This window comes from Aythya ferina (genome assembly GCF_964211825.1).
Source record: "Aythya ferina genome assembly, chromosome: 14".
In the NCBI taxonomy this organism is placed as follows: Eukaryota; Metazoa; Chordata; class Aves; order Anseriformes; family Anatidae; genus Aythya; species Aythya ferina.
Window position 1 is genome coordinate 10462673 of NC_140312.1, and position 13512 is coordinate 10476184.

A 13512-nucleotide genomic window follows, 5' to 3' on the forward strand; every position below is an offset into this window, starting at 1 on the left:
GAAAGCATCTAAAATAAAACTAGCAGGGGGATATGGGAGCTCTTCTGCCAGTCTCCTAGGGCAGTTCCACCCAAATAAAAACTGCTGAGAGAGTTTCAGGCTCCTGTGCACTGCATTAGTGCCACAACAAACCTATGAATCTCCATCTGCTTTCTGTAGAACTCAGAAAGGAGGAGCAAATAGAAATGTTTGAAACAGTACTGGGGACCAATTATGATGATTACTTTTAGGTGTACCTAAATCAGTGGCCAAGTCAGGCTTCAGAGTCCCAGAGCATGAGGAATAAGGAATAAAGGCATATAATGCCCACCAGCTCACACCGGGCACGTCCCTGCCTCTGGGCCTCCTCGCAACACCAAACGTTTGTCCCTCGAGCCTCTTGGTCACCGAGGAATGCCGTAGGTACCACTGCAACCCACTTTGTATCCCAGTGCTCGGTTACAGCCCATCAGAAAGCAGGGCTCGCTGCTGCCAGGCACCTGGGAGCGTTTGTTCTTTGCAGTGCTACCCCAAAGAGCAGCTCACCCCCGCTCTGGGGGTGCTGGAGAAATAAGCGACTGGGAGACAATTCCAGCTGTGTTTGTTTGTCAGCAGCTGCTGGATGCCCCCTCCTCAGGGAGTTCTCTTATTAGAAGAGCCTTTTTTGTGCCACGCTGTTCTGCTCTCAAAGCAGGCCTGGCTTGAGTGATAGATGAAGCATCAGGCGCGTCTTCAAGGTAGAATAGGGCTCCAGGTGACAGCAGCAGAATCAAATTTGGTTTCTTTTGCCAGAAAATAAAAGATGGTGAGAGGAGTCTCTAAACATGCCTGGAACAAAGCAGCAGCCCTTTGTAGTGTTACACAAACACCTCTCCCTGATGGCTACTGCACATATGCCATGGCCAAACAAGGGGATTACAATGCCACGGTCTAAACATCATGCCTTGTCCTGCCAGAACAGGGCTCTGGCTTGGAAGTTACCCCAAATCTTCCTCTTCTCTCCCTCTCAATGGTGCCAAGCAAGCAGCATCCCAAAGAGCATTTTCTCTTCGACCTCACAACATCACCGTGTCACACACAAACCTGCCATGCCTACAGGGCTGGGGGCAAGAGGCAAAGTGGAGCTGCCCATAAACCTGCTTCTCTAATGGCTCTGTGTGAAGTGGGAAGGCAGAACGAAGCTGAGTGCACAAACAGGAGAAAAAAATCAAGCCAGTGTCCTTGAATTAAATTCTGCCCTCAAAGAAAAATTTTGCTGCATAACTCAGATCTTTTTCTTCTCCTCAACACTAGAAAGGTCGTCTTTTTTCTCTTGCTTAATGTAAGTGGACTGGGTTCAAAGTGATCTAAACACGCACTGATCTCACGGGGAAACATAATACCCTTCCTTACTCCCCAGATCTTCCTACTGAGCCATCAGACGAGACATTCTGAGACAAGGGATTCTGTGTCTTTATTTTACCTCCGCTTTATCAAAAGAGAGGAGAAGGAAAAAAAAAATCATAGCCTGTTTTCATCCCCACCCACAGCCAGATGCTTCTCTCTGCCTCCACATGGGTTTGCACTGAAAGCAATAACTCAGCTTGAAGCAAAACCTTCAGCACATCTCCTGTGACAAAGCCAGGGAAGACCCACCACTTCAGCATGAGAAAGACAGTAAAAAAAAATGCAGTCTGTGATTACAAATGGCTAATGAGAGCTATAAAACTGCCTTCCCAAGGTCCAGCTTTGACAGACATACCTTATGGCTGTCAGAGTTTGAGGAGGGCATGTTTTCCAAAGGTTTTAATCATACTGGTAAACCCCTGCTAGTCCACCAGGAGACCACTCAGTTATAACCTGCCCATGAGAACGGAGCAAAACCAAGAGCTACTGTTCAAGCAGATAACGTGAGGTTTCCGTACACATCCTACCCCTGGTCTCAGGAGGCTGGGACGTGAGCTGTTCTTGAAGGAGGAATGCCCTTCAGATAAGAAAGTAGAATTAAGTCTTAAGTCTCCCCTGTACCTTTTCTCTCTCCTTAGATAGGAACCCACGTATCTACAGGTAAATTTGCTCACGCAGTTTATGGCAGTGTCAACTCCCAGGCCAGAAACCTTGGGCCCGCAGCCAAGCGCCTGTCCCACTCCCACCGCACCTCCTGGCTGCTGCTGCCCCGTGTCCACCAGGCACCACAGAAAGCTCTGGGGGACGCGGCAGCTTTTTGCAAGGGGCTTGCCCACCCAGAAAGAGCAGGTGTCCCCCGGCGAAAGGCGAAGCGAGAGCAAGGCCCAAGGTAGCGCGCGGCTGTTACTACCTCTCTGCAGGAAAGAGGCCGTTCTCTGGATAAACCCTGATGGAGGAACAAAAACGATGGAAGACAAGGCGTGAGGAGAGGAGGGACACGACCACGGGGGTGGCAGCAGTGGGAACGACTCGATGCACGAGCAAACGGGGTGTTTGGTGCAATGTGTGGAGCTGTAGGTGTCCGTCAGCCCCATTCTTCCATGGGACGCCTGTGGGATCAGGGCTGCGAAGAGCCCCAGATCCTGCTGTCCTCAGCCCTGTCCCTTCCTTGGGGGCGCAGAGGGATGTGGGGCTGGGACTTGGAGGGGACATGCTGTGTCGAGAGCCCCGTGCCCCACAGGGGAGCACAGCAGCGGTGCTTGCCATGGGGCCAGGCTCCCGCACCCCGTGACAGGAGACCAAGGCTGTGGGTGAAAGGAGGAGGTGGTGAAGTGGGAGGAAAAGAGAAGTGCTTACCAGATTTCTTCTTTCCAATGGGCTCCCTGAAAAAGAGAACGAAGAGTGTCAGCAGAGGGATGGGGACAGCTGGCTAGCTGGCCGCAGGAAAAAAACATGCAGGAAAACACAGCGGCGCTGGCCTTGGCGGTGCAGCTGACCTCCCTCACACCAGCTAATGTCCCCGTGGGGCACAACCAGCTGTGCAAACAGGCTGTCTCTCCCGCTCTTGTTGAGTAATTAAATGCTTTTGTCTTTCCCAGGATGAGGGCTGCTGGCCTGGACTCCTCAGCAGCTTGCTCTGATGGCCACAACTCTCACTGTGCCACTTGGAAAAGGAGGCAGACTAGAAAAATCTGGCAGCAGAGTCAGGTGCAAGGGAAACCCAAACCCCAAAAACTGCTCTCAGCACAGACCACAGCTCCCACAGAAGTGGACAACACTTTGAAGACAACGAGGGAAATACTGAAGTTGCTCCATGTCCTGCACCCCTCTTGGAGACAAGGATGGGGAGAGGCTGGGGAAGGGGCAAGCATTTATGCCCCAAAAGAAAACAACTCACTAAAATGGTGTAGAGAGGATGAACACAAGCAGGAGCTACTGGCTGTTATGAGGAGGCAATGAGACAGCTCCAGCACAAGTCCCCTCATTATGGACAGCGCTGGCCACATGGATGACAAGATGGGTTAGAAACCAGAGGTCCTGAGTCCCTTCTCTTATTTGAATGCTGCAAAGAAACATGGTTGCTGAACAGCCTTAAACTCAGGGCATGATTAAAAACCAAACAAGCCCAAGAAAACATGGGCTGAGACAAGCCTCAGAAAAATCACAGATAGTAAACCAAGGCACCAAACCAGGCTGAAGTCCAAACAAATGCACCAGCATCGTCCCCAGCTCCAACCGCAGCGGTCTGTCTTGCTGCAAAAGGGCTCTCAACACTTTCACACAAATCGCCACTGTGGCCCTGAAATATTGCTGTAGTATGGGGTGATGACAACCTGTAATTCCTCTAGCTGTGAGCTGCTTGACCACTGCTTGGAAAGGCAGCTGGACCAGCCCAGGTAGAGCCTAGGAGCCCCTTCCTCTGCTTACAAAATCTGCTGGCAGAACAACCTTTCCCTGTCCCTTTCAGGCCGAGCAGAGAAATCCCTCCGTGCTCAGCAAGAAAGCCAGCCAAAGCTGGGCTACGCTTTGTTCTCTTTCAAGCTTATCTGCATTTTCAGTCCATGATTACTGCAGATGTTTTATTCCCCCGGAGCGATGGGGTGATGCAGGGACTCGGCGGCCTTCAGAGCCTGCCTGCAGATCCCGGCTGTGCTTTCCCTGTGTGCTCAGCCCAGGCAGCACCGCTCCTACTGCTCTGGGGACACACACAAAACCATTCCCTGACCTTCAGGATGGGGCAAGGAGGGAGCCAGGGACACAGGAAAGCACAACCTGATGCAGCAAATAGCTGCTTTTTTACCCCTCCTGTGCAAGGCCCTCAGAAACATATTCAGGCCTCCCTGGCTGAGGGGATGTGGCATGGGCGTTCATAGTCCTGATCCCAAACAAAGAGGAGGGCACAGGAGCTATCGGACAGCCCAGCATTGCTGACTGCTGATGCCCAGAAGCCCCAGTGAGGAGGCTCAGCCCTCCAGCCCCATATCCCAAACCCTGTGTCCTAGCCTAGTCCCACTGGTAACCCCCACGGCCTCTTCTTTGGCCTTAGGTGGGCACTGAGGAGTTAACCTCATCTGCTAGCAATGCTTTATCCTCCCTGTCCCCCCCCACTCCCCCTTTCCCTTTGCATCTGAAACTTCTGCAACTTGCCCACTGAGCCGTCAATAAAATTAAATTAAACGCAGCAAAGATGGAGCAGAAACAAACGCGTCACCGTGCCTATCTTTTAAGTTCAGAGACCAGAGAACTGTGTAAAGACCTGAACACCGTGTCCCTGATGCAGACACCAAGGAGGAATCTAAGGGACAGTGCAGCTCAAATACATTTCTAAGCAGAGACCAAAGTGCAGAGCTAAATCCGAGCTCATTGATGAGAAGGCACGGGGCCGGGCAGCCCTCGCCCACCATGGGCTGCAGTGGGGCAGGGAGGAGAGGCAAGGCCCGGCAGGCACGCAGGAGATGGCAGGTGGGCACTGCATCACCCTGATGGAAAGAGCTGCTGCATTTCCCCTGCCATCTGCTAAACTTCTTACTCTAACTCATCCCCCCGTTTCCTTTCGCCGCCTGCTCCGTCTGGGTGAGGGGGCAAGGAAGGAGCTGCAATTTCACTTTGCTGCTGGGTTGTTTCTGGCACGGATGCAGAGAGCCGCAGGTCTGAAGACCAACAGCCCCGGCCCACCACCTCAGAGGGGACAGGAGCTCAGACAAGACAGGAAACAGCAACAGACTCCCGGCAGCATCTCCTCCTCCTCCGCCAGTCCCCACGGAGCAGAGAAAGGCACGCAGCAGAGCCTGCATGCACGGCCTCCTGGAAACCAGTGGCTCAGGCAGAGGAGGAGGAAAGGCCACTGCCTGCCACTGGGAAACTCATTTAACTCTCACCCTCACAACAGTCGTGCTGTGCAGATGAACCAGGCAGGCACAGCACGACTGCAAGGCACTGGTACACGGTGATGACAGCGTGTCCTCACAGAGCTCCCCGAGAGGTAAAACCCAGCAATGGCTCTCCAAACGCTTCCCAGGACTTTCCCAGTCCCTTATCAGGAACACTGAAGGCAAAGGTTCCCGTGTAATGGGAATCTCACTTAAAACTCTTTAAAACAAACAGAAGCAGGCTGTTCTTCAATGATAGGTATTAAGCTGTTAACCTTGCTGCAGGATGTTGTGGATGCTGAGAGTTTTCACAGGCTTACAGGGTCACAATTCAGGCAAGAAATGCTAATTATAAAACCAGGAAAGCCCTGAAGGCTAGGACAGTGTCTAGAGAGGAGCTGCTAAAAGCTTGCTTGACTTTAAGCAAGCACTCGGGGTTGGTGGCTGCTTAGCTAGGAAGGCGGCTGTGCTGCAGGGGTGGCTCTGCAGTGGCTGTGCAGTGGGACTTGGGGGAGGAAGATCCCACAGGAGGGTCCTGGGAGGAAGGCTCTGGCACAGCACAGCACTCGCAGACCTCAGCACCACCCATGGTGTCCCACTGCCCCAGCAGGGCACAGAGAGAGAGAGGGACAGCAGAGCACACACACAAGGATGACAGCTCCAGCTGCTGCAGCACCATCCACGCAGGACCCACAATCAGGATGAGATGGGTCTGAAGTCACCATGCCAAGAAAACACTCCCCATAGAAAAGCCTAGCCCTTGTAAAGAAAAAAAAAATAAGGAAAGGAAAATATCCTTCAATAATACAGTGAAGTCATCAAAATAGCTATCAGGAGGAAGCTCTGCTTGGAAGCACTCTGCAAGCGTGGAGATGTTAGAAGCCTTAGCAAGGTTTATGCGAGCAAGACAGAGTGAGAAATGGGGTACAACAGGGCTCCTGTTTAAGAGAACTGATGTTTAGCAAATGTTCCACAGAGGACTGAAAGGGCCCCTGTCACCCAAACTGCAGTGCCTGTGCCAGTCCTGTATTTAACCACTGGAGAGCTATCCGAGCCAAACCTTTGGGCTCAGAAGGCTGCCCTGTGCCCTGCTAGCACAGAAAACCAAGTGCTCTCTCCATGCAAGGAGCTTACATTGGAGCAAATCATGATTCAACCCTGTTAACATTTCATTCTATTATCAGCTAGGAAAGACAGTTCTCAGCTGCGAGGGAGGGAGACCACTATTTTGGAGCTGAGATCTAGCCCCAGCTCCTGGTGAATCTGCACGTAGGCACTAGCAGAACTGCAAAACAAATAATTCATTATACAAGCTGTAATTTGTCTGGATAGCAGGACATGGCTCAAAAGCCACAAGCCAACAAGCCTCCCTACCCAAGTCAACATCCATCAACTCAGGGAGCTCCAGCTTACAGGCAAAAGTGACTGGAAGGCTTCCTACATGGGGCAGCCACTCCATCTTGCAGCAGGGACCTGAGCTTCCCCGTTTTCTGTTAAATCCCCATCACCTGGCACAGGATTTGATGCCCCTGTCGCCCCCCAAAACACCACACAAGGGTTACAAGGAAAACTTTTGCTCCTGGCACAGCTCAGCTACAAGGAAAGGTAAGCACATTAAAAGCTACGGGGAAGCTAGGAAGGAAAGAGACTTGCTTCAGGGAGACACTAGTTATAAATCTGCTCATATTTATGGAAATAAGAGAAAGAACCAGATTTGCTCTCTGTTACACTGGTGGAAACACACTTCAGTCTAGCATCGTTTCCTGGTGCTTTGGACCTAACACAAATCTTTCACCCGCCAAGGCTGCTGGCACAGTGGCCCTAAGCAGGACCTCTCAATCACACGTATGGAGACAAGCTGGCACAAGCTGATCACAGCCGTCTTGATTCTCATTTTGGCCCAGCAGTCTCTTCGTTGATTTATTGGAGCTGGTGACTGCCTGGAGTCCCCGTCAGTCTGGGTGCAGGAGGTGATCCATTACTGTGAGTGCCATCGCCACCCCACTCAACTGCCCAGCACCAGAACCTCAGTGTTAATAGAAACATTAGAAATAAAAAAAAATAAAAATAAACAGAAAAATAAAGAAAAATAAACAGTGAACATGAGGTTTGCTGCAGGCATAACACACTCTGCTCCTCTGGTCATGCCCCAGCTCATCACCATGCACCTCCTTCAGTCCTCCACCCCAGCAATGAAAACATCCCCAGCAGCAGAGCTGGATTGCCCTTGAAACACTCCCAAATCCTCTCTCTGTAGCCAAGGGCTGTTTCGGAGAAACAGCAGGAATGCAAGCTGGGGACGTGAGCTCAGATGGAGCCTGCACGTCCATTAGGGAAGGAAAATGATTTCTAAAAGTTGCCCTGGACTTTGGCTGCTGTCAGTGGCCCTGCTGCAACTGGAACTTGCCCCGAGTGTTCCCAGAAGAACTGCAAAGCTGTAGCCACACAGGGCAGCCAAACTGATGGGGACGTTTTGCTGGTGCCCCAGGGGAACAGAGAGCTCCAGGTGGGCTCCAGGCCCCGTGAAGGGATCCTGTCCCTGAGTGCCAATCAGGCTCCCAGGCAGGCACAACTGAAGCACAGGTCAGTGCCTTGGGTAAAAATCCTCAGAGAGGCTTGTCTGGAGCTCAGTGACAGAGCCAGAAGACACCACCAGAATCAAAATGCTGTTTGTTTTATCTTTCTCTGTCTGTTTCCAACATCTTTAGTGTGTATTGATGTATACTGTGGCAGTAGAAGCTGCTGCCACTGAGCAGGGACCCAGGAGGGCTGGGAAGCTTGGGCAGGGACCCACTGCTGTGGGGTTAGGAGATCAAGGCAGAAGGGACAGCAGCTGCCTGTCCGGGCTGCCTTCCTGCCAGGAGAGGGGACACGGCCCAGCCCAAGGGGTTTCCAGAGCTGAGCACAAACCTGCGGCCCTGCTGCTCCCAGGACGCTCAGCAGCTGCCAGCTAAAACAAGGACAGAAAAAGCCACCAGGTCTCGCTTCGAGAGTTGCAGATCAGCTCAATTGGGAAGCAGCAGCCAAAACGATGTGCACAACGCATTTCCTGGAGGATGTTTGCTCAGCAGGAGGAGATGAATTTCTCGTTCATCTGCAGACCAGGCAAATCAGAGGTGGTGTTCCTGCGGCTCCCACCACCACGCAGCCCAGCTAGCAGGAGCAGGGCTCTGCTCCCAGTGCACACGTTGGGGTGGTAGGGGCTGGGAAAGCCGAGCAGCCCCAGCAAGCACCAGGGAGCAGAAGCTGAAGCTCCCCAGCAAAACTCCCAGCTGGGGTCTCCAAAGGCAGGACAGGCCCAGGGGCAACCCCATGGTGAGCCACAGACTCTACCTTCACTGCCATCTGCTTGTGCAGAGGTCATGATCCCCTACTAAAAAGCCTTTAAAGAGTGGGGTGCTGGTACTGGTCCCCACACCGACCCTGCACTAAGCCTTGGGGGCTGCCAAGGGGCACGTGCCAGACATACAGCACTGCCCTCCCTTTCCAGGAGACTCACTGGGTTTGGGAACACTTAGAACCTAAGGGAAAAGCTGTCTGAAAGAAGGACAAGAGGAATTTACATATTTTAGAGACAACACTGGTATCTCCTGAAGCCGGTAGCTTTCAAACTGTGAATGCAGAGCGCGTGAGGAGAAGTGCACGAGGACGTCTTTCAAGCACGGTAACAGACAACAAATTTGCTCTACAGGTGCCTGTGCTCCCACTGGAGGGAAAATAAAAAGGAATCGGCTTTGTACGCTGAAAGGTTCAAAACAACTTCTAGTGCCTTTTACAAGACAAGATGCCCAGCTACAAAAAAAAGAAAGCAGCCTTTAATGAAAGATGCCTCTCACGACCAGGTTACCTCCTGTGTAGCTCCACGGCCCTCGGGCAGCAGATGATGGCTTCTTCCCCAGTGCTCCTCGCCTGCACAGCACCGACAATTACTAAAGGACCTTGCCCCTCAGGACCTTGCTTCACTACAGAGTTAACCTGGGCTCCCGCATGTGGCAGAGCAGAAATTCAGCTGGCGAGGAGTGCGAGCAGCTAAATGCCTTGACTCAGCAGTGGCTTTGTGCCCAGCAGCTCAGCCTTCCCCAGCCTTACCCCGGCAGCTCTGTGCTGTGGTTAAACGACTGCTTTAAACTGAAAAAGGGTGGGTGAGGGGTGAGGGGGTACGCATGGCAACTTCCCACCTCAACTGCCAGGCATCCTGCTGCTGGTCAGACCTGCTGAGATATGCGGCGAGCAGGAATTTGATGATTCCTCTCCTTTGAAACTATGTTTTTCACAAGGCTTTCATCCATCACCAGCAGAAAAACCCCACAGCCCCACCGACAGCTAAGTTTTTGGATGATTTCTCTTTCCATAACTATTTCTGTCCTTCTCTCCCCCACCTCTATTCCATCCCTGCAGACCCATTTTTTCCCAAATTTAATCAATCCCTCCAGATTACAAGCCCGCTCCTACCCACTACTGGGCAGCCCTCTGAGGCAGAAGGGATTGAATTATCCCGTCCACAGATTGCTGGACAGGGATCCACGTCACAAAGCCACCAGGCATCTCTGCCAGTGGAAACACCACAGCCTCAATCCGCTCCCCTGTTTGAAGTGGTCCCTGTGGGCAGGAGGACGCTGGAAAGTTGGCGGGTGTGTGCGGAGGGGATGGAGCAAGGGCTTCACCTCCCTCCTCCACCCCCCAGCTGCTGGAGACTCCTTGTCTCAGCTCTGCTTTGGGCTCTGATCTACTGCCCAACTGGAAGCAACGGGGGAAAAAGGATGCATTTGTCTCTTTCCCTCTCCATTCAGTCCCCTTCTCCTCAATCTTTCTTTGAACATGCCAGCGGCAGGGCTGGGGGGTTGTAGAGTGAGTTAGGGACTAAGATTTTTATTCTGTTGGCGCTCCCAACGGCATCGAACAGACACCAAAGGGGACTTTGCACTGCAGGAAAGCACAAGCAAAGCCTGGATCAGCCCAGGAAGAGCTCCAGCACTGGGGAAAACAGACACAAGAGGCGCCCAGGGATAGATGCACGGGCTGTCCAGCCTCCTCTTTGCACTCCCAAACGCTGCCAGATCCAAGGACTACGTTCACCCTTTGCAGTTAAACAGAGCTCTACAGTCTGCAGTCAGCTGCAGCTCTTGAACGTGGCTGCACATCCCAGTGTGGTGCGAGATGGGTGGATCCTCTCTGCGTAACCCAGGAAAAGGAAAGCAGAGGCTGCATCCAGAGCACCCAAGGGCATGTCCCTATCTCCAACAGCCACTGCTCTGTGCTGCGACCCAGGACAAGCCCTGGGGCATCAGCCAGGCAAGACAAATGACAGGGGACAGGGAGCTTGAAGGCTTCTGGCCGTGGTGCCATGAGAGCGGCTGCTTGGCTTGGCACACAGCATGCTGAGCAGACCTTTTTTCCTCCCTCATTCCCACCTTCCAGCCACCCAGCATAAAAAAATGTTTGCTTATTTTTTTATTTTTTTTTTTTAAATTCTCCGTTCATGGTCTGGCTCCCTTTCAAACTCTCGGAGAGAAATATTTATCTGCCTTATGAATGATGACATCCGGCCAAACCCCAGACACGCCATCACGTCTGATGCAGCCCCGCCGTCTATCACAGCTCTCCTATCGTCAGGGGTAGGCTGGCCGCGTGCCAGCGCTCAGGGCTCGGGAAAGGGTTCCCACCAATCTCTCCAGAGGAGAGAGTCAAGGACTTTTATTAATTAGCATTTTGAATTGTCGCTAATAAATACCCGTTCGGCATTCAGGCTGGGATATGGAACACAACAGAGACGTCCTTGAGATGCTGTAGCATTTTGCTGCTGGAGGCGAACGGACAGGAGTCACCTGCTAAATCCTTCTGCGTGCTGCAAAGTCTCCTCTCAGGAGAGCAGCAGGCAGGGGAGGCAGCGCAGCCCACCACCAGATTCAGTGGTGCCTCACCAGCTCATCTGCCAGCACTCCAAAGGTCAAACACACAGCAGTTTTGCACTGAGGGCAATTTCGCACCCCAGAGGTGTCCTGCAGGACACCACAGGATGTATTCAAGGTTGGATCTTGTGACAGAAGCACATGCTTTGGATTATATTTCAGGCTAGTGCCTGCTCTCTCTACCTCTGATTAGTTCTGTGGGACACAAAGCAGGGAGATGATGAGCAGGACGTGGCACTGATTGCTGCTTGGCCAGGTAGCCAGGAGCAGCAAACACAGCCACAGACAGCTGCACTGCTCTGAGCTGATGTTCAGCACCTGAAGGTCTCCACACCTGAGTGTGCTCCTTGTCCTGGCCCCAGCCCCACCACACCTGATTTCAGGCCAGCGTCTGGCTCTGCCTGTGAGACAAAAGGAAAGGTGGGAAGAGTGGGTGCAGGACTGAAGCTGCCCTGCAATCTCCTATGCGTGCTGTTGCCCCAGCTAGAGGCAGCTCCAGTAGGTGACTTCCTTTGCAGAGCAGCTCATCGTCTTCTCATGCAGGGCTCAGACTCACACAGGCAGCCATGAAAACACCCCATGCCCTGAAACAGCCCCAGGAGCTCTTAACCCCCATGATAAACCCTCACTCAGTGTCTTTGCAAGCTCATCTTGTTGTTCTGTCTCTTGCTTGCCCCTGAACCGCCACCTTTGCTGAGGGACGACCATCAGGTTGGCAGATTAAGTGGTGAGCAATAGCGGGGCAGGATGGATGCGAGCAGCAGCTGACAGCACGCAATTAGTTAATGGGCTGCGGGGCCCTCAGACCAATCTCATCAAGTGACTGTGAGCTGCAGAAGGAATGACGACAGGCCAAGTACTAGAAACAGAAGCCAAAGGAGGAAAGCAGGGATGGGGGAAGGGGGAATTAAAGTGAACAAACGAATAAAATGTAAAACCCATGGAGAAGACAGAATCCACACAAGCATAACACCTATCTGGAGACCCGAAAGACTCAGTGCTCCTGCTCAGAGCAGAAAAACAAAATCCCTTATCTACCTCCGCACCCTTCCAATAGGGAATGATGTCAAATCAATTTATTGCCTTTCCTTGCACAATTAATCAAGCCTCCTCCGTTGCTCAACCTTTGGTAGAGCCGCACATAGTGTCACATGCAGCATAAAGAGCGAGCCGCATAGCGGGAGATGGAGGCGGCTGCTCAGATTTATGCTGCTTGTGATTAGTAAGAGATGGGTGGCTCCTGGCCAAAGTAGCTCACAGTCACAAGACTTATAACCACACAGAGTTGCGTAAGGCACGCGAGATTCCTTGCAAACATTCCTTGTTTTGCATGGAAAAAGTCAGGAGTGGTTAAGGATGGGGCTCACAGGCATTACTAAGGGAGGGAGCCTTCAAACGAGGCAGAGGACGCGCAGTCCCAGCCTGGTTGCTGCCCTGTGAAATGAGGCTTTTCAGCCTGACCATGTTTCTGAAACCAGCATTTCACTGAACAGAAAGTGGCACTGTGTCTGGCTATCATCGGGGGAAATTAATACTTGATGGGGTCCCAGAGAAGTACATCCACTTCCCTGCTGGAGAAGACCACACCAGGACTTGACTGAAGGTGTGGAGCTATCCACCTCAAGCTGTGCAGCCCCCATTCCCTCTCCAAGAAACCAGCCAAATCCCAGATCTGTGACTCCTGGGGGGAACTGTCAAAGCACATCAGATACTTGGATGCTGGCAAGTTGGAGGCAATGTGTTTCATCACCACCCCTGTGGCAGCAGCCACCCACCCAACTTACTCTTTGGGGGGCGTCAAGTCGTCGGGTCGGGTCTCAAAGAACTGCAGAACCTCCTCACACTGCGAGATGTAGGGAGGCAGCTGGATCAGGGCCTGCAGGTGGAACAGAGACACAGGTGATGTGAATTGCTGCCGTCAAGACTGAGCAAGGAGCCTCAGAGCACGGGAGACCGGGTAATGGCATTGCAGAGCGCTGTGCTGGTCCCTGCTCACAGGAAGGAATAGGGCCATGGGTGATCGGAACTGCAAAAAGTAAAACTGACATGCAACTGAAGATCTGAAGCAGGGAGCAATGCTGCAGCCCTGCTTCCCAGGCTGGAGCAGATGTTTGACCGATTTTCTATTCATTTCTCCCACCCTCCGTTTGCTGTCACAGCAGTCTCATGAAAGGAGTGCGGGCAGTCTGAATCTCCACTCCCTTCTGTATCAGAGACAAAGCCACATCTGCAAAGCCCTGGGGTTACCACAAGATCAGATGTGGCTCCATCCTGACCTAATTGCTGGGCCCCCAAAGCCCTTCCAGCCATTCAGCACACGGTCATTCGCTGCCAGCACAGCAGACAGTCAGACCACTAATCACAGCCCT

The 13512-nt window shown here is 52.5% G+C and overlaps 1 protein-coding gene across 5 annotated transcripts in view; it reads right to left on the minus strand.

Annotated features, from left to right (window-relative positions):
• SH3PXD2B (SH3 and PX domains 2B) overlaps nucleotides 1–13512 on the minus strand; it is a 69840-nt gene that overhangs the window by 11546 nt on the left and 44782 nt on the right. For 3 of the 5 annotated variants that reach the window (XM_084535334.1, XM_084535333.1, XM_084535331.1), the window contains exons 5-6: nucleotides 12928–13019; nucleotides 2722–2747 (exon numbers count right to left, since the gene is read on the minus strand). In XM_084535334.1, coding sequence (XP_084391460.1) covers nucleotides 2722–2747; nucleotides 12928–13019 — 118 coding nt within the window. Of the gene's footprint in view, nucleotides 1–2275; nucleotides 2312–2721; nucleotides 2748–12927; nucleotides 13020–13512 lie in introns of all 5 variants that reach the window. The other 2 variants (XM_084535332.1, XM_084535330.1) reach the window with 1 other exon arrangement.